Consider the following 25,444-nt stretch of genomic DNA (forward strand, 5'->3'; position numbering starts at 1 on the left):
GCGACAGTGGCAAGGAAAAACTCCCTAGAAGGAAGAAACCTTGGGAGGGACCAGACTCAAAGGGGGAGCCCATCCTCCTGGGGCCGGCAAGGAAAGTCAAATCGGAGAGTTTTTTATTACAAAAACAAGGCATTCATGTTGATTTTTTTTTTACCCAAAAACACATTTTAATGCCAGTGATGAAATGTGACAAATAATGTGTCAATATTAGCCTTACAAAAATCAAGTTTGTGACCCTGACATTGTGGACTGACTGTTAAACAAATCACTCATTAAAAATACCATTAAGTGCATAGAAATATAAAAGAAAAACATTTTTTCTTACATTACTGAAGGGCCTGATTATCTGTATCAGGTGTATCAAATTAGGGAAGTACCTAAGCTCTTCAAGGTGGTAGATCTCCTGAAGCAGGAATGAACGGAATGAACAGCCCTGTCATAAATCATCAATAATCATGAAATGACAGTTTAAAGGGCAAAATTGCTGTGGGCCCCACGTGCGCTAACCCACAGGGGCCCCGTGTGGGATTTGTGTGGGTTTGCCCTGCCTACAGTTTCCCCTGGTAAGCCCACACGGTCATGTTTGCTGGGGTAGCCCCTCCCACCTGCATGAACCGGATCAGGATAAGCTATTGCACAAAGGATAGGTGTCCATTAGCATGTGTACCAATTAGCATATGTAGCAAATGCTGTATAAATATATTTTAAGCAACCAACAGCATACGAATGGCGTTTAATGGAGTGATGTACTGTAATTGGATTCAACAAAAACAGAAACTTCTCTTTTTAACTATAGTCAAAAGATCTTTAATCAATAAACTTATACAGTTGATTCCCAAAACCTGCTTTTAAGTGAGAGTGTGTATTTGTTTGTCTACCTGTATGTGTGGTACTGTGTGTGTGTGTGTGTGTGGTCAAAGGCCTATACATTGTCCTCTGTCTAATTCGAGCCCCTAATTACTCAAACTGCAGACTTTCCCTTCCCTAGGTTTGATGTCCATCTTAAATAAAATGCCATGGGGGAGGCAGGAGGAAGAGGAAAACAGCACAGAATACATACGTCTAACAATACTGTATGTGTGTGTGTTTCAAACGGAGAGCAAGAGAATGTGAGAAAAGTAGCATTGCAATAGTAAATAAAGTAGAATTTAATTTCATTTCACGTGGCCTTTTAATAAAGAATTTTTGAAGAGGTAATATTTTCAGTTTACTGTGGATTTTTCATTCCGCAAAATTTATTGTGGGAATTTCAAGTAAGTTTTTAATGCCTGTTTGTTGGCCGCTGGTGTACATGGGAGATCTGGGCTTCTGACATTCCTGAAGTCAGCAATACAAAAAGGCAACATATCAATATCCAGATAGGCCTACAGCAAAATAGATAAAATTTTGAAGAGTTTTTTCCAGTAACCAAAGCACTGTCTCCTCTTAAGTTTGTGTTGCACCAACAGTGGTCAGCCGTGTAGAATAAAACCACCTCTTAAATGCATGTATTTCTTTCAATGAAACAAAATAGTAAAATTACAAAATCATTTAATCACTTAATATAACTAGAACTGTTCTTCAGTGGCTATATGTATGTTTCATTAACATACAACATAACATAGCAGCACCCTGTGCACAATTATAAATTCTGTGTTATGGCATAATTGACTAGCTTATTATTGTTATGCTTATTCTGCTACCTAAATAATCTAGATAATAATCACTGTCCCGAGTAGACAGAATCAAAACCTAAATATATATTTGTGTAATATTTTTATAGGACTTACGATTTAAGACTAAGGAACTTTAAGATTTACAGCGGGATTTATTAACGAACCGTATATCATCATGCTGATGTGGACCAATTCAAAACTTCTGTTAATAGACCTAAGTTATGTTTCCCAAATGCACAGTTGCTAACAACGTTAACTAGGGTGACCAGATAATCCATGTCAGGGAGGACACTTTGAGCTACTTCAGGTTTTACAAACTACTTTCAAATTGAAAGGCTCCTGTGCTCGGCTAATTAGTTCAGCTCTTCTTGTGCTTTGACTGGTTTATTTCCTTGACTGAAAGACTCATCCAGCTGTTTCACATTAACATTAGTGACACATGCATGATTATAGGAGACTGACCAATCAGCACACAGCAAGAACTCAGTGCTCAAGTGAAATCCAGGTCCGTTTAATTGAAATGGTAATTTACAATTCCTGTCCTAGCTCAGAGTGTCCTCCCTGACATGGATTATCTGGTCACCCTAACGTTAACAACAAACATAGTTCATGCAACTGAACGATTCCAGCTCTATATGTTGCTAACAGGAGTTTTTGGCAAACATACCGTTAATCTTTTATACACGTGATCAAGAACTATAATCGCAATCATGCACACAACTCATAAAAGTTTCTTAATGTGTAAAGTGGGGGGCATCTAGCCGTGCAAACTATATAAACGGCATTTCTCCAGAATATTCTGTCTTATATCTAGATCTTCAGGCTTACATCAAAACAAGAATTTTACAAACGAGAGGAGGCCATTCGGCCCATCAAGCTCGTTTGGGGAGAACTTAACTAATAGCTCGGAGTTGCTAAATTCTTATCTAGCTCTGATTTAAAGGAACCCAGGGTTTTAGCTCCGCTACACTAACAGAAAGACTATTACATACTCTAAGTACATGCTGTGTAAAGAAGTGCGTTCTTTACTCAGAAGTGCTCGTTGTGATTAATGAGTCCATCCACCTTGTTGCTGATTGGCCTCTTCCTCCTTTACCTTAAACGTCTCAAAACATTAAAATATTCTCATTTGATATTCTTAATCTGATCAAGAACGCGCTTGTTTAATTAGCAGCAATATCGTAAACTATGAATGACGTGTATGAAAAGCAGGTACAGAAAATGAATTGATAGACGGCATTTCTATTAGACCGCTTCGACCGACACAACCAGCAAGTGGCGCTGCGGGACTTTCTAGCTGCCTAAATCTCGGAGGAAGAAAGTTTAGAAACGGATTTATAGGAATCCAAACGTATTATAATTGCCGTCCATCGTCCATCCATCTTCCAACCGCTTTCAGGGCAGTACAGGTAACAATTGGTAGGGGGATCATCCTGTACAGGATGCCAGTCCACTGCAGGAAATGTATTACATGTTTTATGAAGTAAACTAGTTATCGGATATCATTCCCCGAGAGGAACGTAGCTTTAATGGCTCTGTGATATTTGTATAGCAAGACCCCTCACAAGGTGACATAATCAGGCGTCAATGCAAACGTATCCTGCAATATCCCGGGAATTGATCACTGAAATTCCGCATGCTTACCCTGCTGCCCAATGCGCTTCTAACCCTGTATCCCGGTTTCTGAGCGTCATTCAGGGCACTGGCGGACTCTTTGTCGCACATTATAATGTGAATTGTTAAACATGCATACACATGTAAGCTAATGTTTTTTTTTTTATCATGTTGACGTTATTCTTTGAACAGATATATCCTCTCTCACAACACTGCAAGACGTAATGCGCCGGTAGGTTGCGCGCCATAAACGCGCTCTGGGAAAAGCGGAGTCACAGACTGCTGAGAACAGCGTGTCTTTGGATAACGTGAAAAACGAGAACACCCAGGGGGAGCCCAGGCAAGGAAACGGGCAGCGGCAGGCTCTGGGTGCTGCTCTCACTCTCCGCTGCGAGTCAGTAATACTGCAAGCCCCTTTTCTACATATCTTTACATATAATGAATATTTGATCTCGTCGATACATTTAGGAGTGCATCTTAAAATTCACGCATCTGACATTGAATGTTTAAAATTTGTTTTAATGGGGGCATTCCTGGCTTGTCTTCGGCGTGTCCCGTCAGCAGCATTCTGCGAGTCGGAGATGCGCTCGGTAGCCTGACTGACCGAGCCGCTTCAGGGGCGGAGATACAGCGAGAGACACGCAGTGCGGGAAGAACCTCACAACTTCGTCTCGAGTGGCGCTTCGGACGATGTGAGCACGATGGCCGAGACAAGGTAAGCTGTTAAAAAACTTAAGCGGGGCGTAATGGACGCTAGCTCGGGAAACTGGCGCTTTGATGGCAGTGAATCACCTTGTTTTCTGGTGGTCGTTGTTTAAATCGACGCAAGGTGCAGTGCGAATAGTAATCCGATAAAAGTTTAAAGGTTGCGTTAAAAGTTGGAGTATTTCCTTTTCTTTGCTTGCCGACCCTGTGTTGCATGTTTTATTAACGGGCGACTGTGTGCAGTGACCCACAAAAGGCACCTTGCTTCGGGTTTTGCGGTGCAAAGCAAATCGGCGTTTGAGCCATTAAGTGTGGAGGTATTGGACTGGGGGGACACGCTCGCCATGCGAGGGTTATTGCGCACACATTTGCTGTTTTACATCCCCAAAGCGGGACACGGTGCAGTTTGATCCAGACTGGTGTGTTTGCGGCGGACGCACTTTATACCTGATCGCTGTCTATCATTCTCCAGTTGTGGAAAGGCGGTAATCATAATTAAATGGGCATATGAAAACTCCAGGATCAGCGTCGCTAGAGTCCGTAGTTCGACAAACCAGGGGCGCATTTTTAAAAAGCTGCTCGATGTTTCAAAGTGCCTCTGAATTCCCACAATTTCATTGAGTCGTCCTGCGGGGTTGATTATGGGAAATACAGCATCGCTGTGTACCATGTGAAACGGGAATCTAAGCAACGTTTATATTTATAATAAACTAGAACAGAGTAAAACATGGTGCTAAATTTGTGTTTTCCGTTATGAAATATCGTTTCCTTCATATATCGTCTGTAATCTGGAAGGCAGTTTGTTTTGTTTTTACTTGAGTAGTTATATTTGATCACTTTCCCTGTGGCTTCCCTTAATTGCACGTTTCCTATTTTGTATAATCTTAAATGGGTTTATTTAACATCAGGCAAATGAGAAAAGATGAGAGCGTATCTTAAATAAATTTTTTAAATATCCCTTTCGCTCTGTGCTTTTAGATTTTTTTTCTCTTATTTGATTCACTTTTGTGTGAACAGACCTATACTCTAACATTGCTGCTTTCTCATTACTGTCCCGCAAAGTAGTTGAAACTGCTTGGGAAATGTTCCTGCTCCATCTGAATATTACATTTGTTTGTGTGATTTGGATTTATGTTTCTCCTGTTTCCGTACTTAAGAGTAAACATCGTGCCTCTGTAGCTGGGGCGTTAATGTGTCTCGGGGTTCTTTGTATTTTTTTTTCTTGCCGTACCCTGAAAGCTTTGCTAAATTTAGACTTTGGAGTATGTGTCTGTGTCTGCTCTTCTGTGGCTTGATCCTCAGGAAGCTGAGTGAGCACGTCATCTCCAGCTCGGCTTATAAACAGACGGTCGGCTCCTCGGACCCCAGGGTGGCGTTTTCTGTCGTACCCAGGGGCACGGGGACCCTGGCAGATTTAGAGGCTGCAGCAGAAACGTACTGTTGCCCCCCCCTGGCAAAATCTGCTGGGGTTGGGGTTAGTCAAAATCTAGCTAGGGGGAGCCAAGGTGCCATTTTGTCGGGTGGCTCAGAATTTCTAGCCATGCCCTTGTGCCCATGAGGATCGAGGTATTTCTTTGGTAGGCACCTGGCTGTACAGAAGCCAGGCAAAATGCAAACTGGGAGTTTGATAAATCTCTCTGGAAAGATTATTAATGTAAATAGCCCAGAAACCTCTCGCCAGTTGTATAGTGTGGGTGGAGATCGCTGGTGCAGTCGCAGATGTTTCTGTTAAATGGACTTCCCAGACTCCTTTGCCTCACCCCAAATATGGAAAATGTGGGTGGAGCCATAGGCATGCAGACACACCTGATCCAGTGGTTAACCCCTTTCCTTAGGCCTTCATTTTGCATGGCTTCAGGACAATTCATTGCAAGAGGAGGGAGCCCTGGTTCTCCTTGCCTGTAAGACTTCAGTATACGTCTCCATTCTGAAAAGCCCCCAGATCTTGGGGCTTCTGCTTCTCAGATCACATGGTGATTGTAGACCGGGCCCATGGTTCCCCCGAACTGGAGCAGGTGTTCCCTGCTCTGTGGCACGTGAGACACTTCCAGTCCTCGAGTGACGATGGCCTGTGCCTCGCTCTCTCTTTGTGGTGAAGCCTAGTCCACTTCCTGTGCAGGTGACAGGAAGTGGCCCTCTGACACATTGTGAATGTGGCTGAGATGTGTCACATGACATCTTGCCCCTCTTGTACCATCAAGGGCTCTCTTTGTTTGGAGGACAACAGTTAGGCCTAGCCCTCCAATAGCAGCCTCCCACGCGGCCATTGCTGGGGCGGCTGCATTGTATCCGTGATCAGGCTGCTGGCCTCGCTGGTATGCCAGCCTGATGACACTGCTGGGCTACGTCACTTGTGGGCCAGTTTGACTCAGATATGTGATGACTGGTAATCCCACTCCGGAATGCAGCAAAAAAATGTTACATTAAAGCTTCCAAATGGAAGTGAGCACAGATAATTAAACAAGAAGTGCTTTCAAGTCTCCCCAGGGCATGTTGCACGCTCATTGTCTGTGTATTCTGAGTACATTCACTTTCTTAACCAATCAGTGCAAATGTTAGAGGGCCTGGCATGATTTATGGGCTTGAGGTTTGAACCCGGCATTTAGAGTGCACCTAGTCGCTGTGAGTTTTTCTGTTTAAGTACCTCAGTCCCTCGTCTAACTTAACTTACAGCCGGTTAGTGATCCGTCAGCTTGTTAACCACTAGGCAACTGCTTTTGGCCTGTTTAGTGTATTGATGCTCACAGAGAGCAGAGGTGTGTTGGTTGCCCCCATCAACCCTGGGCCTGGTCAGTGCCGTCCCCAGGTCCCTCCCAGCCCAGCCCGATCCCTGTAGGGGGGGGTGTTCCTGCATTGGCTAGGTTGCTGCAGCTGTGTTTTATGTAGTGTGTGCCCTGCTGGTGGTCTGGCGCTGCGGAGAGTCCCGCCCCAGAAAGACGCCCCCACCTCACCACCTCTTTGCTGTACTCTTCTGCCTGCTTCACTTTCTCTTCCTCTCTCTGGGGTGAGCAATTGACACATCTGAAAAATCACCACTGCCCCTCGCATGTTGCAATCCTGCATGTTTCTTTCTTCCAAACTCAGACTTGTGAGATGTGGAAACCCCCTCGCCCCCTACCATTGGCATCCCCCCGCCTCAGTAATTCACTGGTCTTCCAAAGGCCTACTTTGCAGTCTGGTTTCGGTTCCTCTTTCTGAAGCCCCTCCCTCCCAGTTGCCAGCTCTGGCTGCAATGTAGGGCTGGGACGATTAACCGACGATGTCGATTATAAAAATGCGTTGACGTGGAATTTTAATGTTCATGCGTTGTGTAAAAGTACGTAAATGTTTTGTAACTGCAATGCACTACGTGATAAGCTAAACGTATTGTAAGGGAAAGTACTTTATCCCCTCGGAAGAACGTTAACGCTGTCCTTTTAAGAATCGTGCAATAAGCAGTCTGCTAATAACAGAACTTTACTGTCCACCTGATGATCTCTTTGCCACTCAAGAGCTACAATATCTTATTTATTGGACCTGCGGCATGGTTTTCATTTACAATACTAAGCTGGCTAGTTGTTTCACTGCTGGCACCATTAAAACTATATCAATTACAGACTGAATATCGATATAGTTTTGTCTAATATCGGCAGTGCCGCACTATTTTGTAAGGCATGCACTGACCAATCATGTAGCACTTCTCTCATAAATATTAATGAGACACCTGCAAAAGGGAAATTTGCGCCAAAAAAAGAGGAAGTCTAACTGCAGATCATGTAGACATGCTTACATTCCTCCACTGTAATGCCTAACTGCAGATCATGTAGACATGCTTACATTCCTCCACTGTAATGCCTAACTGCAGATCATGTAGACATGCTTGCATTCCTCCACTGTAATGCCTAACTGCAGATCATGTAGACATGCTTACATTCCTCCACTGTAATGCCTAACTGCAGATCATGTAGACATGCTTACATTCCTCCACTGTAATGCCTAACTGCAGATCATGTAGACATGCTTACATTCCTCCACTGTAATGCCTAACTGCAGATCATGAAGACATGCTTACATTCCTCCACTGTAATGCCTAACTGCAGATCATGAAGACATGCTTACATTCCTCCACTGTAATGCCTAACTGCAGATCATGTAGACATGCTTACATTCCTCCACTGTAATGCCTAACTGCAGATCATGTAGACATGCTTACATTCCTCCACTGTAATGCCTAACTGCAGATCATGAAGACATGCTTACATTCCTCCACTGTAATGCCTAACTGCAGATCATGTAGACATGCTTACATTCCTCCACTGTAATGCCTAACTGCAGATCATGTAGACATGCTTACATTCCTCCACTGTAATGCCTAACTGCAGATCATGTAGACATGCTTACATTCCTCCACTGTAATGCCTAACTGCAGATCATGTAGACATGCTTACATTCCTCCACTGTAATGCCTAACTGCAGATCATGAAGACATGCTTACATTCCTCCACTGTAATGCCTAACTGCAGATCATGTAGACATGCTTACATTCCTCCACTGTAATGCCTAACTGCAGATCATGTAGACATGCTTACATTCCTCCACTGTAATGCCTAACTGCAGATCATGTAGACATGCTTACATTCCTCTACTGTAATGCCTAACTGCAGATCATGTAGACATGCTTACATTCCTCCACTGTAATGCCTAACTGCAGATCATGTAGACATGCTTACATTCCTCCACTGTAATGCCTAACTGCAGATCATGAAGACATGCTTACATTCCTCCACTGTAATGCCTAACTGCAGATCATGTAGACATGCTTACATTCCTCCACTGTAATGCCTAACTGCAGATCATGTAGACATGCTTACATTCCTCCACTGTAATGCCTAACTGCAGATCATGAAGACATGCTTACATTCCTCCACTGTAATGCCTAACTGCAGATCATGTAGACATGCTTACATTCCTCCACTGTAATGCCTAACTGCAGATCATGAAGACATGCTTACATTCCTCCACTGTAATGCCTAACTGCAGATCATGAAGACATGCTTACATTCCTCCACTGTAATGCCTAACTGCAGATCATGTAGACATGCTTACATTCCTCCACTGTAATGCCTAACTGCAGATCATGAAGACATGCTTACATTCCTCCACTGTAATGCCTAACTGCAGATCATGTAGACATGCTTACATTCCTCCACTGTAATGCCTAACTGCAGATCATGTAGACATGCTTACATTCCTCCACTGTAATGCCTAACTGCAGATCATGTAGACATGCTTACATTCCTCCACTGTAATGCCTAACTGCAGATCATGTAGACATGCTTACATTCCTCCACTGTAATGCCTAACTGCAGATCATGTAGACATGCTTACATTCCTCCACTGTAATGCCTAACTGCAGATCATGTAGACATGCTTACATTCCTCCACTGTAATGCCTAACTGCAGATCATGTAGACATGCTTACATTCCTCCACTGTAATGCCTAACTGCAGATCATGTAGACATGCTTACATTCCTCCACTGTAATGCCTAACTGCAGATCATGTAGACATGCTTACATTCCTCCACTGTAATGCCTAACTGCAGATCATGTAGACATGCTTACATTCCTCCACTGTAATGCCTAACTGTCTCTTATTTGTTATTGTGACTTTTTCTTATTTTTTTGGTTCATGCATTTATATCTCTTAAGATTTGCCTTTTTTGTTAATAATGCTCTGTTTAAGAAATATTTTAATAAATTGAAATGTTAATGAGAATTTCAGATTTGTGTGTGTGTGGAAGGGGGTGAATTATATTAAATGACTAACTTAAATTTATTGATAAGTAATTCTTTTCATCATCTGATCAATTCGAAAAATTTGTTAGATTAGCCGAATAATCAAAATCTTCCTCCAGTGTATCTGTGTGCCACTATACCTGCGTGTGTGTGTGTGTGTGTGTCTGTGTGTGTGTGACAGAGAGAGAGAGAGAGAGAAAGAGAGAGATTTGTAGTTTATTTGGATTTTTTTCCCGTGTGGCATCATCGCAATCGCACATGAGGAAGCTCTGTCTCCTGCCCCGCCCCCACCCCTGACTCCGCCCACACCCGCAGGTCACCTTTGAGCACCACGCCACACGTCACCTTCTCATCTCTTCAGTCCTGCACCTTCAGGCTGATCCATCCACTCTAACATCCTTCCTGCCACCTCGGTGGCCTCTCATCCAGGTAGTGCATTACTCGCGCTGGGTTGAGCCCCTTTCCGGTATCGGGGGGCCAGATGGCCGTTGCGGGGGCGTATGGCAGGCCTGGCTAACCGTGTGATAAGCGTGACGTGCTTGAAATTGCTGCCCCCCCCCTTCATCTGGACCAGGTGAGGTGTTCGTGTCTTGCATAAGTCCTGATCTTCAGGGTCACGTTGCTGGGTGGGGGGGGGGGGCTCAGTCAGCTTTTATTTTTAGAACTTTACAGTAAGAGGTTCAACGAGTGACCTGAAAGGTGATCAGTAGTGCCTCCTACAGGTAGCCCTGGCATTATGATGGTGTGGACGTATGAGAGAGAGCGGAGCAAATCGGGGTTGGGGGGGGGGGTGGGATGCGGCTGTGCCAGGCTCTGCTGCCAGGGCGGACATGTGGGCGTTGGAGGAGTGCTGGAGTAACATTCTGGAAGGAAGGCTGGGTCCGCCTGGCAAGCCAGAGCCCCTCCCTGGGGCACAGGGGGGATGCCAGCAGAGGGTCCCTGCTGCCCCCGGGGGTGCGTGCCCACATGCATACAAGTGAGCGACCGTCGTGATGCTCGTGTTTGTGCCTGAGCGTGTGTGAAGGCCCTGGGTGTCTGTGTCCGCTATGGCCTACAACCCCCCCCCCTCCCCGAGGGAGCAGATGGTCAGACTTACTGCCCCGTGGTGTCGCACTAGCGTAGCAGCCTGGCGTCGTGCGCTGGCCTGACCCACATAGGCTCCCTCTCAGCTTCCCCTGAGGGGTTCTGAAGGGTCCGGTACCTTCACAGTCTGGGTTCTAAGCACCGCTATGCAGGCCTCAGACCCTTCTCTGCAGAGGAGGGGGATGGTACCGTTCTGCTCAGTGTTTGGAATGTCAGTGCAAGGACTCGCTTTTTTTGTGAAGTGGTGTAATTAGATGTCATAAATGAGGTTTATATGCCCCCCCCCCCCATTACATGAGGCAGTGCGCCAGCCATGGTGGCTTCTGGGGAATCGTTCACTTTCCGATTCTGGCTTCCTGGTTGGGTTTTCACTCGCGTCCATTCTCCCGGGCCATTTTCCGTGATGATGACTGGTCCGGCGAGAGAGAGGTGTCCCTTATCCTCTAGGGAATGAGGTTCCTTTCGTTGCCTGACTTTGTATGTGTTGCTACAGTGGGAACGGTCCTCAAACCCCACATGATAGACAGCATGTTTACTGTGTTTTTATTTTTAACTCGCTGTCACTGCATGGGCGCCCTGCGTGTTCACACGGGTCTGGCATGCCTGTCGATTCCTGAGTCAGGGTAGGTGACCTCAGGGTGACATCATCCAGGAAGGCCTCGGCTCGGTCTATGGGCTGGAGCTCGCCAGGACCTGGGTGGCGTGTGCACGGGGAGATGGATCCCGCTTTCAGGGTAACAGACGGCCAGCAGCAGGGGCTGGGAGGGGCCATCGAGAGGTAGCGGTCAGGCTCGATAGCTAAAGCCTTTTGAAGTGCGCGATTCCTTAACGTTTTTATTTATTATTGATATTTTTGTTGCTATAGCTACCTCTAGGTGATGTACCAAAGCACCACATGGGCCTTACACTTGCTTCTGTTGGTTGGTCACAGCACCATCTGCTTCCTTGAAGTGGGCATATCTCTATGCACGTTGAGAAGTCAGAGGTTGTGGTAGGAGGACGGTCTCTGGGCTGTAGCCTTGGTCACCGGTCGGTGCAGCAGGTGGGCAGTGATTAAGGGGCTGTCTCTTGTGACTGTGGGGTCACAGGGTCAGAGTCCAGAAAAGGCGGCGTTCTCAGCTTTGGTTTGACGCAGTGTGCAGCGGCGTCTGTGTCAGGCGAGACATACATACATTACGTGGGTGTGATAGATCATGTCATGGAAGATCCAGATTCCGTGAATGTGGGAGCCACTCCGCAGATGTCCTGACACCGCAGTCGGAAAGGCGGCTCTGAGATCCGTCGGTCAGAGCCAAAGGCCCGGTGATGGGTTTGCGTGCACTGCACCTGAACGTGCATTGGTCTCTCCGCTGGCACGCAGTGAGCGCGTGTCGGTCTCTCCGCTGGCACGCAGTGAGCGCGTGTCGGTCTCTCCGCTGCCACGCAGTGAGCGCGTGTCGGTCTCTCCGCTGCCACGCAGTGAGCGCGTGTCAGTCTCTCCGCTGCCACGAAGTGAAAAAAATTAGTCCACGATAAATCATTTCAAAACTTTTCCCACCTTTAATGTGACCTATAACCTAGGGCTGGGCGATATCATATCGATATTATATCGCACATGCGCAATAATCACCGCCGGGTCAGATGACAGACGAAGCATTTGGCCGGACACCAACTTTTCGGTGCTATACGGACATTTATTTACGCCCACAATTTAAGCAGTTTAGTAGTATGGCTAAAATATTAATGAGGCTTTGTATGACGTCCAAAAGTCATTAGTAGTATGAATACGGCATTTCCTTATGTCATCTGAAGCCCTAGTGATTATTGCGCATGCGCAATATAATATCGATATGATATCGCCCAACCCTACTATAACCTGTACAATTCAGTTGGAAAAACAAATCTGATAGGGGGGGGGGGAAATGTGAGTGTGCACACCCTTAAACTAATGCTCTGTCGAAGCATCTTTTGATTTAATTACAGCATTCAGTCTTTTTGGGTAGGAGTCTATCAACATGCCACACCTTGACTTGGTAATATTTGCCCACTCTTCCATGCAAAAGTGCTCCAGATCTGTCAGATTGTGCACAGCCACCTTCAGGTCACCCCACAGATTTTCAGTTGGATTTAGGTCTGGGCTCTGGCTGGGCCATTCCAAAGCTTTAATTTTCTTCTGCTTAAGCCTTCCTTTTGTTGATTTTGATGGAGGCTTGGGGTTATTGTCATGCTGAAATGTGAAATTCCTCCTCATCTTCAGCTTTCCAGCAGACCCCTAGAGGTTTTGGGCCAAAATTGACTGGTATTTGGAACTGTTCATAATTCCCTCCATGTTGAGTAAAGCCCCCGTTCCAGCTGAAGAATAACAATCCCAAAGCCTGGCGCTGCCCCCACCGTGCTTATTCGTGGGTATGGCGTTCTTTTGATGATGCACAGTGTTGTTTTGGCGCCAAACATACCTTTTGGAATTGTGGCCAAAAAGTTCAACCTCAGTTTCATTACATCATAACATATTTTCCCACATGCTTTTAGGAGATGTATGTATGTATTTATTTATTTATTTTGCAAAATTTAGTTGGACCTGGATGTTTTTCTTTTTAAGAAAAGGATTGCATCTTGCGACCCTCCCTCACAGTCCAGACATGGAGAATATGGGAGATCGTCATACTGTATGTAGTACACAACCAGTACCTGCCAGAAATTCCTTCAGCTCCTTTAGTGTTGCTGTAGGCCTCTTGGCAGCCTCCCTGACCAGTTTTTCTCTTGTCTTTTCATCAACTTTGGAGGGATGTGCAGACCTCAGCCACTGTTGTCCCATATTCTCTCCACTTCTTGATGACTGTCTGCACGGTGATCTATGGTAATTCTCCTGACTGATACCTTTCAGCAATGAGATCCCTTTGATGCTTTGTAAGCTCTGCTAACCATTGCTTCAGAAGGTGCTTCAACAGAGCATTAGTTTAAGGGAGTGCACATTTATGCAACCAGCTAATTGTATGGCTTTTTTATTTCTTATGTTTTTTCTCCCAAACAGATGGTGTTTTTTTCAATTGAATTGTACAGGTTATAGATCACAGTAAAGGTGGAGAAAATGAATGGAATGATCTATCAGTCTTTTTTTTTTTTTTTTTGGCAGTACAAAAACCTAGCACTTTAACAGGGGAGAGTCTTTTTTTAGTCTGTTTGTACATGTGTAGATTGTCCTGAAGCACCTTCCTGATGGGAGGAGTTTAAGCAAATTATGTCCAGGATGAGTGATGCCCCTTTGGGGTGAGTGATGTCCTCCTCACACAGTGAGTCTTATAAAGGTGTTCAATAGATGTCAGTTCAGTGTCCACAGTGGCCTGTGCTGTTTCTACGAGCAGCTGCAGGGTCTGTTTAGCGGCTTTGGCTTGGGCTTTAGCTGCTGCACAGGGGTAAGAGCAGTGGTCAGTTGTCATTAAGACAGGATATCGTAGGTTTTTTTGGAACAGACACGGTCATTGTGGATTTCAGGCAGGTGGCAGCTCTACATAAGAGGTTGAATGCGTGTAAATGCCTCCGCTGGTTGAGCGCAGGACCTGCTGCTTTCCTTATGGTGATGTGCCGCACTTCCTGTATGTAGGACCAATGACTGAGTCGCCCGTCACTTTGAAGCTGGCTGGAGGCTGGTTGTCTTTGTCAAACCGTGCAAAGAAACTAAGTTCTGCTCGGTTGGCAGCGTTGTTGGCTGGCGTGTGTCGTATGCCATTCTTCTTTTTGTAATCCGTCATTGATCGGATGCCTCTCTTGATTATGTCTGGCAGCTCTATAGGCTGAGATGTCTGCTGATTTAAATACTGCGTCCTTACTCTGAGAAGCCCTTTGATTTCACAGTTCATCCCCTGGAACATTCTAGGACACTCTGTCACTAACAACTTTTTTTCTGTAGGTTAGTCTATTGACTATTTTGTTGATTTAATGTAAACTATCAGTTTTCCTCCAGAAAATCAACTTGACCGGTTAATTTAGACTTCAACAAACTGTATGTCATTGCAGGGCTTTAGATAATGGACGCCAGTTTTTTGGCACCATACAGACATTATTTTCACCCGCAATTCGATAAGCAGATTAGTAGTATGCCTAAAAATATTAATGAGGTGCGTATTGTGATGTGAAAACTTAATAGTCTGTATAAATTCGGCGTATCCTCATGCTTAATTTCAGTTAGCGGAGCACGACACACGCGATGAGCATTGAAGCCACGATGAAGGAAAGGACAGATCAGCATCCACAACATCTCTAAAAAAGCAGATACTGGTGGTTAATCAAGATAAAAATATGTTCGTGGTGTGGCAGTACTTTTGCAGATTAAAGTCTGACACCTTTTTTTTCTGTAAGCATGTTTTTCATTTTTATATCCGTTCACAAATTATTTTTTTCGTGTCCTTTTTCGTTTGTTTTAGTTTACGATAACGACACTAGAGATGCCAATAGATGGCGAATAAGCCCAGATTTTAGCCTAAACATTTTTAGTTATTCAGTGGAGATTCTAATGTAGCAGTCAGACAACTTTATGGCTTTAATAATGAGTGTATTTAGCAGCTACAAGAACAAAAGATGTTAAAGCTCTCCATTGTAATGCTAATTTAATAATCATTAATAGACAGCACTTAGGGTGCTTCTGCCTGTTCTGACAGCCCATCATGCAGAATAGCTCCCCTTGACGCGCTCCTGCATAGCCGTAGTGCCGCTGTGGTATGCAGTCCAAACTGCACAGTGTACAAACCACCTTTCTGTTTAGTGATGATTTGAACTACTTCCATAATTATGGAGTGATATTAAAGGAAAACACTTGTTGTAATGAATTGAAGCATTTTAGAAACCATAAACGTAATTTTATTAGAATAATTTAGAAAAAGATGCGTCGATTTTAAAATATTGATGGTGACCCATTTTCAGCGTCAACGTCGTCGACTACGGTGACTAATCACGGCAGCCCTAGTACACTCTGATCCTTTTGTTAATGGTGATGTTATCCACACGGTAATTACGATGACAGCACAGATGAAGTGTATATACATGTATCGAACACGGTCTAATGGAAAAATATATTACAATCTGCGTGTTAAAAACAGTCCTGTAGTTGGGAGATGGCAGCCACCGGCCACACTTTGACAGTCCTGATAGCTGAATTGACACTGGTAACAAGGGCTTTGTTTGCAGGGACAAGAAACAGTAAGATGGTCAGACTGTCCAAGGTGGGGACATGGTATGACCTTGTAGGCATCTTTTATGTTGGTTTAAACATGATCTAATGTTTTCCCCTCTAGCTTTTGCAATTTTGCAACATGTTGGTGAAATCTGTACATCCTTAAGATTCAGTTCATTAAAATTTCTGACAATAATAAAAACATCGTCAGGGTGCTTGTTCCATTTACTGATAGCTAGGGCTTCCACTCTCGACTATTTCTATAGATTTATCCAGGGTACCCGCCGTCATGGAAAACCTGGAAAAGTTATGGAATTCTTGGATAGAGAGAAGTTTTGGAAACTAGCCTTGTTCATTTTTGTTTCCCGCTTCATTCCGCAACGGAAATGTACGAGCGGAAGTCAATAGTTAACTACCTTATACAAATACTGTTCTATCTACTTAATTTTCCAAAACCCACAAGTTTGTAAAACTATTCTTATGGTACTGCAAAAGTTTTGGAAAAGTTCATGGAATTTTATTCTGCCAGAATTGGAGGAACCCTGTTAATCTAATCAAACCATCAGTAAAATAGTTAATAATCTAAATTATTTTTCTCCAGAGAATCAAACTGACAGTCTCGTTTAATTTTGACAGCATCATACTGTATATCATTGTAGGGCCTCGGATAACGGACACCAGATTTCCAGCCCCATACAGATGTTTACTTATGCTCAGGATTTAATAAGCCTAAAATATTAATGAGAGAGATGTTGTCATGCCCAAAAGTTAGTAATCTGTATAAATTCAGTGCATCCTTATGCTTATTAATTTCAGTTAGGGGACTGTGCCAGGACTTTCTTGGTAAACCATGGAAACAAAACGCACTGAAGTGGCGGGGAAGAGAGGGACAGTTTAGCAGCCACAACAGCTTTTAAAAGAGGAGATATTGTGGTTAAGCTAAAACCGACGGCGGCGTGGTGGAACTTTTTGAAGGCGCTCGTGCACGGCGCTGATGTCGCTGTGGTGCGGCATCGAAACTTTGCACAATGTAAAACCACCTTTTTGTTTTGAGAATTGAAATTGCTCCCATAATTACGTAGTGATATTGAAGGAAAAAATTAATTATAACAAATTAGTGTTTCGGAAATCAAAAAGGTAAATTTATTTTAAAATATTGACGCTGCATTTTCAGTGTCAACATCATTGATTACTTTGACTAATCGCGGCGTATAGTTGCTCGAGCGCTAACTTTAATATTAGCCTGTGGTGGTAAGTAATGCAGTGATCCACCGCTATATCACGGTTCAGCTATCGCGCCCCCGCAATATCACAGATTTTTCCTCAATGCATCACAGTTCACGGCCTATCGCATACCTTGCTTGTGGTCCGATTGTTGTGAGCAAACTTTGTGTGAACCCTTTGTGTGAGCTTAAAATGTTTTAATTTTTACATATTCCATTACGTATACAGAGAGAGAGGTGTTTGTGTGTGTGTGTGTGTGTGTGTGTGTATATACACACATACATTACATAATAGTGATGATTTTGATGATAATAATAATAATAATAATAATAATAATTGTTATTATTATTATTATTATTATGGGTCTGGAACGTAACTTCTGTGATAGGCAGGGGATCACTGTACTGCGGTGACAACTGTGTGCTCCCTGGGCAAGTAAAATGGTTGCCGCCTTAGAAGAGCATATCTTATTGAACGGTGGCGCGTGTGGCCTGCTAGTTCAACTGCTGCATCCGGTATCCTGAGATTCAGCCATGTCTCCAAAGCGACAGTCCAAAGACATGCAGTTAGGCTGATCTCCTATGCCCTGTCTCTCTCTCTCTGTCTCTGTCTGTCTGTCTGTCTCTGTCTCTCTGTCTCTGTCTCTCTCTCTCTCTTTCTGTCTCTCTCTCTCTCTCTTTCTGTCTCTCTCTCTCTCTTTATGTCTGTCTGTCTCTCTCTTTCTCTCCGTCTGTCTGTCTGTACATCCATGTGCCCTGGGATGCACCCTCTGCTTCCCCGGCTCAGGTCTGCCTTCCCGTCTGTCTCAGGTGACATGCCAGTTGTAGGATGGCTGGGTAGCCGTTGAGGGAAACGGGGCGGGGTTGCTGTGGGGACCGTTCCCTGGGTGATGTGCCATTGCTGACTCCCTGCCCCCGTGTCCCGCAGCTCCGATTGGGTGGAGATCCTGGAGCCGCGGTCCCGGCGCCGCATGTACGTCAACCTGGCGACGGGTGAGTGTGGCTGGGAGCCCCCCCGTGGTGCCACCCCTCGGCCTGCTGATGGCCACCAATGGTGGGAGTTATTCGACGGTGGGAGCGGCCGCTTCTACTACCACAACCCGGCGAGCCGGCGCACCGTGTGGCACCGGCCACGCGGCTCCGACGTCGTGCCCCTTGCGCGCCTGCAGGCCGCCAAGCGCAGCTCGGAGGTTGGGCTGCATGGGCGTGGCTTTGCGGGGGGCGGGGCTGGGGGCGCCGGCATGGCCGTGGAAGGACGCCGCAAGTCCCTGCCTGGAAACGGACCTTACGCCGTGCCCCCCCTTCAAGACCTCGACAGCAACCGGGGGAGGGAGACCCCCGCCGGGGGCCCAGCAGATGGGACAGGCAGCAGGAAAGACACCCCGAGGTACTGTAAATACCCCCCCCATCCTCGCAGGCTAAGGAGTTCAAAGGCATATTGTGTGCCTGTGTTTCATTTCATTTGGTATCAGGTTTACTGTCATGTTTATCATTACCATAGAAACAGTTTCTCAAGGAAACTTGGCCGGGTGTAATGTCACATGATTATGGTCACCTGATGATGACACAGCGATGGCTGAAAGTTCTGATTTGGGGATTGAGCCTGTCATGAGAAAAGTACCTCAAACTCTGTAAAAGTCTCAAGACAGGATGGCATGCATGTGAAAGTGAAAGAATGCAGATGAAGTTAGATTAAATGTTTGTGTAATTGCTTTTAGTCTAAAGAGAGAAATTCTAATATGCTCAGCTGTACCCTATGGGGGAAAAGCTGTATTGAACAGTGCGTATGATTTATGATTTTGTACTTTCACATGAGAAGTAAAAAAATGCATTTCAGCAAAGATGTGTGCCGCTGTGGCTGAGCTAGGCGCTGAATTCCCCGTGGCCTGGGCCATGTGACACGTGAGGCATGTAAGGCAGGGCTTAACCTGTCCTGTGGAGAGGTTTCCTTCAGCCCCTGTTGCTTATTTGCCTTGGAGGCAAGTAGGAATTGTCAAGGAGTTTTGGATGGGGGGGGGGGGGGGGTAGGCGGAGGCAGACTGAGGAGAGTGAGCAGGGCTCATGAGAAATGTAATTCATTTTGGAAATTTGGGCTCAGCTGTGATCAGAGTGACCACATACAGAGGGTTGTGGGTGATGGGTTTGAGGTGAACTGCTGCTTTCGGCCAAGAAGGAAGTGAGAAGGAGCAGCAGCGGGGGAGGGGGGGGGGGCGGGTTCTGGCTGGCTAGCGGCCACTCTGCTGAGGGAAATCGCAGGTTCTTTTCTGGGGGATTTCCTATATACCCAGCACATGTATTTATTCACCATCAAGCTGACTGGTGTCCATTAGTAAGCGAAACCATCAAGGGAATCCTAATTGTATGTTGTGGGGAGGATTATCTCCAGACAGGTGAGCAGATTTAACCAGGGTGGGGGACATGGCGGGAGGAGGGGTGTCTGTCGAAGGTGAGAGTGTAATAAGGACTTTTGAAGCTTAATTAATTACCCCAGACTCGCTCCTTCAATTAGATTAGCAAGCAGTCTGATGGCTGACGGCTGATTGATTTTGAGTGTTATGGGTGGGATTGACCTTTAAACAGCCCTGCTTTCGGTGGGTGGACTTTATCCCGGTATTTTTTATTGATGTGGTTCCTATTTAAGCAAACATACTCAAACACTGTATAAAAGAAACTTGGCGATGAAAGCGTACTGTGTGTCATATGGATAGCAAATTCTTAAAGTACTTATGACGCATTAATTATTTGGGGGTCAAAGTGCTGGTGTATTGAGTTGGGTCGCTTGCAGTGAGAGCCGAGCCCAGGGTCAGGGATGATCTCCTGCAGCCATGTTCTTCCTTTCCCTTCTTCTGTTTGATGTCGTCCTGCCTTTGCATTTCCCCCATTTGTACACTAAACTCTTGTCGTCATTAAACTAATTTAGAACCGTAACACAGTTTAATATCTAGGGCAGCAATTCTGGCCACAGCGGCCTTAATTTATATGGGTTTTAAGGTTGCCATACAGCGTGTGTAGGGCTGGCTGCTGAGGATGCAGGAGCAGTGTGCGCAGACGAGCACACAGACAGGGCTTTCAGGTTTTAATACAGCAGGCATGGGGATGGCTGCTTAGGACGCAGGCAAGCATGTGCTGGTGCAATGTGAGCAGACAGGCTGCATGCAAACATGGTATGGATAGACAGTAGGGGTGGCACGGTTCACAAAACCCACGGTTCGGTTTGTATCACGGTTTTAGGGTCACGGTTTTCGGTTCTGTACGGTTCTTGTTATTTTTTTCTTTTAATCTTTAACACTCCAGAAATGTACTTCAGCATATGATATATATAGCTTAATTATCCACAATTTAGGATACAGTATTAAAAAAGTTATATCATGTAATCATGCATAAACTGAATTTGACTTGACTTAAAGCACATTATTAAAATTATTAAACATTATTAATCACAGAACAGTAATAAAATAAAAGTCTTGCCTTAACATAAATGCTAAAAGAATAGATCGCTTTAATCGCTATTACAGTTGGGTATGGGCATGCGGTCTTATTTAGAAAACATACAAAAAGAGATGCATATAATGTTTAATCATTCGTTTTGTATTTGTCCGGTCCACGAGGTTAATTTAATTGGGGATCGTTAAAATGATAGATCACCTATGTTGATTAAGCCTGATTCGGTTCGCTATATATATATATATATATATATATATATATATATATATATATATATATATATATATATATATATATATATATATATATATATATATAGCGAACCGAAAAACGTGAAAAAAATTGGTATTAATTATATTGAATGTTCTTGAGTAATCGATAAAATCAGTTTCTGTGTATGTACAAGACATCAATCTGTAATAGTGCAAAATATGTCCAGTTGATATGTCTAGTATAATCATCTGGCAATAGCCTGTAGGTCTGTGTGGTCAGACACTGTGCAATAAACAGAATTTTTAGGAACATGGCAAATGTTCACATTGCAGCATGGAAGCAGGCTCACTGTTACAACGCTGACCGGGGAAGCAGAGGCGAGGAGACCTAGGATCGGGGGAATGCGGGGTTTAATGAGCAAAAGGAACACAGACGAGCGGTAAAGCAGAATTACAATATAATGACCGGACTGGAGAAAGAAACGGAAACGCGGACTAAATACAATGGAGTAATGACAAATTTCACAACAATCAGGAACAGCTGGTAAACACGGGGAATCCACACAGGGTTAACGAGGGGGCGTGGCACACGGAAAGAGCGGACGATCGAGGCATGACACTCACTGGAGTGCTTTGTCACAGATAACTTAATTTTCTTTAACAAAGTGCCTAACCGCACATTAAATAAAGTCACACAACAAAGGCGCACAACAGTGTTCAGATGTTGTGCTATCGGTTGGCTGAAATTTAAACGTTTTCTTCAGAGACAGGGTGGTAACGCCGAAAACACGAGCTAAACGCAGCAAACGAAAGGCTACCGGAAATTACTTAGCTGGCTGAACTTTTACCGGAACTACGTCACAACGCTCTGTGCATATAGCCTATTCTTTCGCGCGAAAGGGAAACACACTGACGTCACATACGGGGCACGAGGCTACATTGCGCATGTCATGAACCGTCGAACCGTGCGACGCATGCATGCCCCGAACCGAGACAAGCGAACCGAACGGTTCGGTTTTTTTTCATGAACCGTGCCATCCCTAATAGACAGGGCATGTGCCCTGAATGACCTGCGATCAATTTGTGCTCCTGAGGGATGGACTCTCTAAATACTTTTGTCCGGCCTCTTTGTTTTGGTCACATGTCCAGCAGTGTGGGCCTCCCCAGGGCCTGTGTGGCATTCTTACCTTCCCCGCCCTGAGGCGTGATGAGCTGTTCACTTTGCAGTGTCTATCTACAGTGGTGTTCAGTTTCCCAGTGCGTGTCACAGAGCATCAGCTGTAATGTGCAGACACAAAGCACGTCCTGCAGACAGCAGTGTTGAAATGCAAGCGGGGGATGCAATTAGGCGAGATAAAGGGGCCACTGAATAGAGCCCCTCCTGGAAGAGCAGCTGTCTGTCAGCCTACACAGGACTATGCAGGACTGAGAAGGGAGGAGGACTAAGGATGTCAATGTGAAAAGTGCAGAAAATCACTGAGGCTGGAGAGATGAGGAACTGAGACCCAGGGCAATAATGCACGTAGTGCAGAATCGCTAATGCTAACTGTGAGGAGCAGGGAAGAGTCCCGGATTAGAGGATAGAACAGTGCAGCTTCATATTTCTGTCCCAAGCAGCACAGGGCACAAAGCTGGGGGGGCACTATGGATGGGATGCCAGCCCGTCGCAGGGCACACAGAACCATACAATAGGGGAAATTCAGAGCTGTAGTCAGGCTGACTGTGTCTCTTCAGGCTGGGGGAGGAAACCCCTGCGCTACAGGGAGAACAGCCCCACACACAGTTGAATGTCAGTCCCTGAGGGCAGCATGAATGTGACATATGAGGTCACTTCCTGTGGCCGAACGCTTGCCAAATCTCGTGGTATTTGGCATGTAGACGCTGGCTCCCACGCAGCTGGCTAGTTCTGTCTGCCATTTGGGTTTACCCAGCCTCCCTGTGGGTACTGCACTAGTGGACTTAATTTTTATTTGTAATTTAGCTTTTATTGTAATGGATGTAGGTCAGTGACCAATACCCCGTCTCCCCCCACCCTTCTCCCTCCACCCCCTCAGAGAGGCGTCCCAGCGTTGGCATCCCACCCCTGGCTCCAAGGCCACCATGCTGGTAAAGGTACACAGCATGGGCCCCCCCCGGCTATCCAATCACACTAGTGCCCCCGCACTGCACCAGCGCCGCAGCAGCAGCAGTGTTGCAGTGGGCTCCATCGGCGGCCCCTTGGCTGTGCCCTACCCCGTGGCCCCGGCCGGCAGGGCCCCCTCGCCCGCCGACGCCCGCCAGGCCCTGCGGTTCCTCACAGTGGACGGCGGATCCAGCCTCCGCCCGCCGACACCCGGCCTCAGCACCAGCTCTCCGGCCAGCCCCAGCCTCCAGATCCCCCTGCCGCCCTCGCCGCGTCCCGGGGCCGAGGCCCCGCCGTCCTACGATGACCCCCCGGAGGACTTGCCCGTCTATGATGAGCCACCAGCCGACATGGAGGTGGAGGGGGCCACGCCCACATTCCTGGGCCCCTCATCAAAGGCTGGCACTGGACACCGTGCCAGGAGCCCCTCCACTGCCGACTACAGCCCTGCCGGGAGGGCCTGCATCCGGCACATGGTCAATGTGGAGCTGGCCGGCCCCCGCCAGAGCTCGCTGCCCCGAGGTCCGTCTGTCAGGGGCTCCGCCCCGCCACCGGTACCAGGCCCGAAGGGGTCCAGGGGAGCTTCCTCGGAGGGACCGCAGTCCTGGAAGGCAGGGCCCCCCAGGAGTACCGAGGGCCGGCACAACCGGCAAGGCAGCCTGGCCTTGCAGGAGCGCCCCCCTGGGGTGGGCCTGAGCTACCAGGACTCTGGTTACTCTACGGGGCCCTCTCCTGGCCAGCGGAGGAAGAGCCGACGGCGGCCACCGACGGGGCAGGGCTGGGGGGGCTCGATGAGTGGGGGGGACCTCGGCGTCCTCAACGACAGACTGGTGGCAGAGATGCGAGCACGCTCGAGCTGTCTGGGCCCTGTGGCCCCCGTGGTGCCCCCCCCACCACGCTCCCCACCCCGTTCCCTGCATGGGCTCACCGCTGGCCCCTCTCCAGAGGATGCCACTGTCGGCCCTCCAGGCTCACTGGCTCGTCGTCACTGCGATGTGTCCCCCACCACCACTGCCACTGCAGATGGTGCGGGTGGACACAAGCGCACGTATGAGAAGGTGGACACACTGGAGAAGGGCACCAACAGCCAGAGCAGCCTGTGCTCGCCGGAGAGCCCCAGCGGGCCTACCCAGGTACGTCTGCTTATATGTGTATGCATGCTCGTCTGTGTGCATGTGTGTGTGCTCGTCTGCGCATACGTCTGTGTGCATGTGTGTGTGCTCGTCTGCGCATACGTCTGTGTGCATGTGTGTGTGCTCGTCTGCGCATACGTCTGTGTGCATGTGTGTGTGCTCGTCTGCGTGCATGTGTGTGCGCTCGTCTGCGCATACGTCTGTGTGCATGTGTGTGCGCTCGTCTGCGCATAGGCTATGCACTATGCACAAGCACCTGAAGAGGAAACACACAGGCACTATTGTGGATGATGGGGCGGCAGAAAAAGCAAAACCACCTTAAATGCTATATTTTCATGCGTATTAAATCACCATTAGCTGGGGAGCTTTTAAATATCCTTTGTTCTGACAGCTGCTAAATACACTCGTTATTAAAGCATGAAGTCGTTTGCCTGTTACCTTAGTATCTCCATAGCGTGAGTGTCTGAGAAGACGTTTACGCTACAATCTGGGCTTATTCTACCTTGATTGACAGTGCCAGTGTGACTGTTGGGACCAGTGTTACCGTAAGCAGAAACTGAAACAATTATGAACACTAAACAAAAGAAAATTTGTGAACTGAAATAAAAATGTAAACTATATTTACCTGGAAAAAAAAAGTGTCAGACTTTAATCTGCAGGACGTTCCGCTACCCCACAGTCTTGTTTTATCCAAAATATCTCCTCTTTTAAAAGGATGTGGCTGCTGAGCTGTCCTTTGCTTGACCGCGACTTCAGTGCTTATCGCTTCCATGTGCCGTGCTCTGCTAACCGAGTTTAATAAGCATAAGGATACACTGAATTTCTATGAGCATCACAATATGTCTGTCATTAAGATGATAGTTTTTATCAAATTGCGGCATAAGTAAATGTCCGTGTAGTGCCTAAAATCTGGCGTCCATAATCTAAAGTCTTAATATGACTTACTGTAATTTTGACAACATACTGTAACTTAAATGAGATGGTCAGTTTAATTTTTTGGGGGGGAAATAGTTGTTTAGATCAATCAGACCATCACTAAAATAGTTGATAGATTAATCAATGGAAAAATAGTTGTTAATTGCAGCCATATGTGTGCATGTGCAGGCATAACTCTCCTAAAGCTTTCTTGTGCTTGGCTCATCAACAAAGAAGCTCCAGATTGTTATTGGTGATCTTTGGCTAAGAAGTCCTAGTTGACCATTCCTGCTTTTATCATGTTTTTTTTCCCTGAAAAAGTGTTAATTTGTTGTTTGTTTTATTGTTAAACAAATTCCATAAAATTACCCAAAGGGATAATAGACAGCGTGAGCGTGAATCGCATAAATACATGT

General features: G+C 46.1%; 1 protein-coding gene across 3 annotated transcripts in view; it reads left to right on the plus strand.

Annotated features, from left to right (window-relative positions):
* The first annotated feature begins 2,831 nt into the window (after positions 1–2,831).
* The window catches only part of LOC111835955 (rho GTPase-activating protein 39-like), a 32,543-nt gene continuing 9,930 nt past the window's right edge, over positions 2,832–25,444 (plus strand). The window contains exons 1-5 of one of the 3 annotated variants that reach the window (XM_072715657.1): positions 2,832–3,064; positions 3,462–3,663; positions 3,834–3,984; positions 18,131–18,589; positions 22,913–24,113. In XM_072715657.1, coding sequence (XP_072571758.1) covers positions 3,971–3,984; positions 18,131–18,589; positions 22,913–24,113 — 1,674 coding nt within the window. In that variant the 5' untranslated portion in view covers positions 2,832–3,064; positions 3,462–3,663; positions 3,834–3,970. Of the gene's footprint in view, positions 3,065–3,461; positions 3,664–3,833; positions 3,985–18,130; positions 18,590–19,458; positions 19,593–22,912; positions 24,114–25,444 lie in introns of those variants that run through there. The other 2 variants (XM_023796796.2, XM_072715658.1) reach the window with 2 other exon arrangements.

This window comes from Paramormyrops kingsleyae, chromosome 8 (genome assembly GCF_048594095.1).
Source record: "Paramormyrops kingsleyae isolate MSU_618 chromosome 8, PKINGS_0.4, whole genome shotgun sequence".
In the NCBI taxonomy this organism is placed as follows: Eukaryota; Metazoa; Chordata; class Actinopteri; order Osteoglossiformes; family Mormyridae; genus Paramormyrops; species Paramormyrops kingsleyae.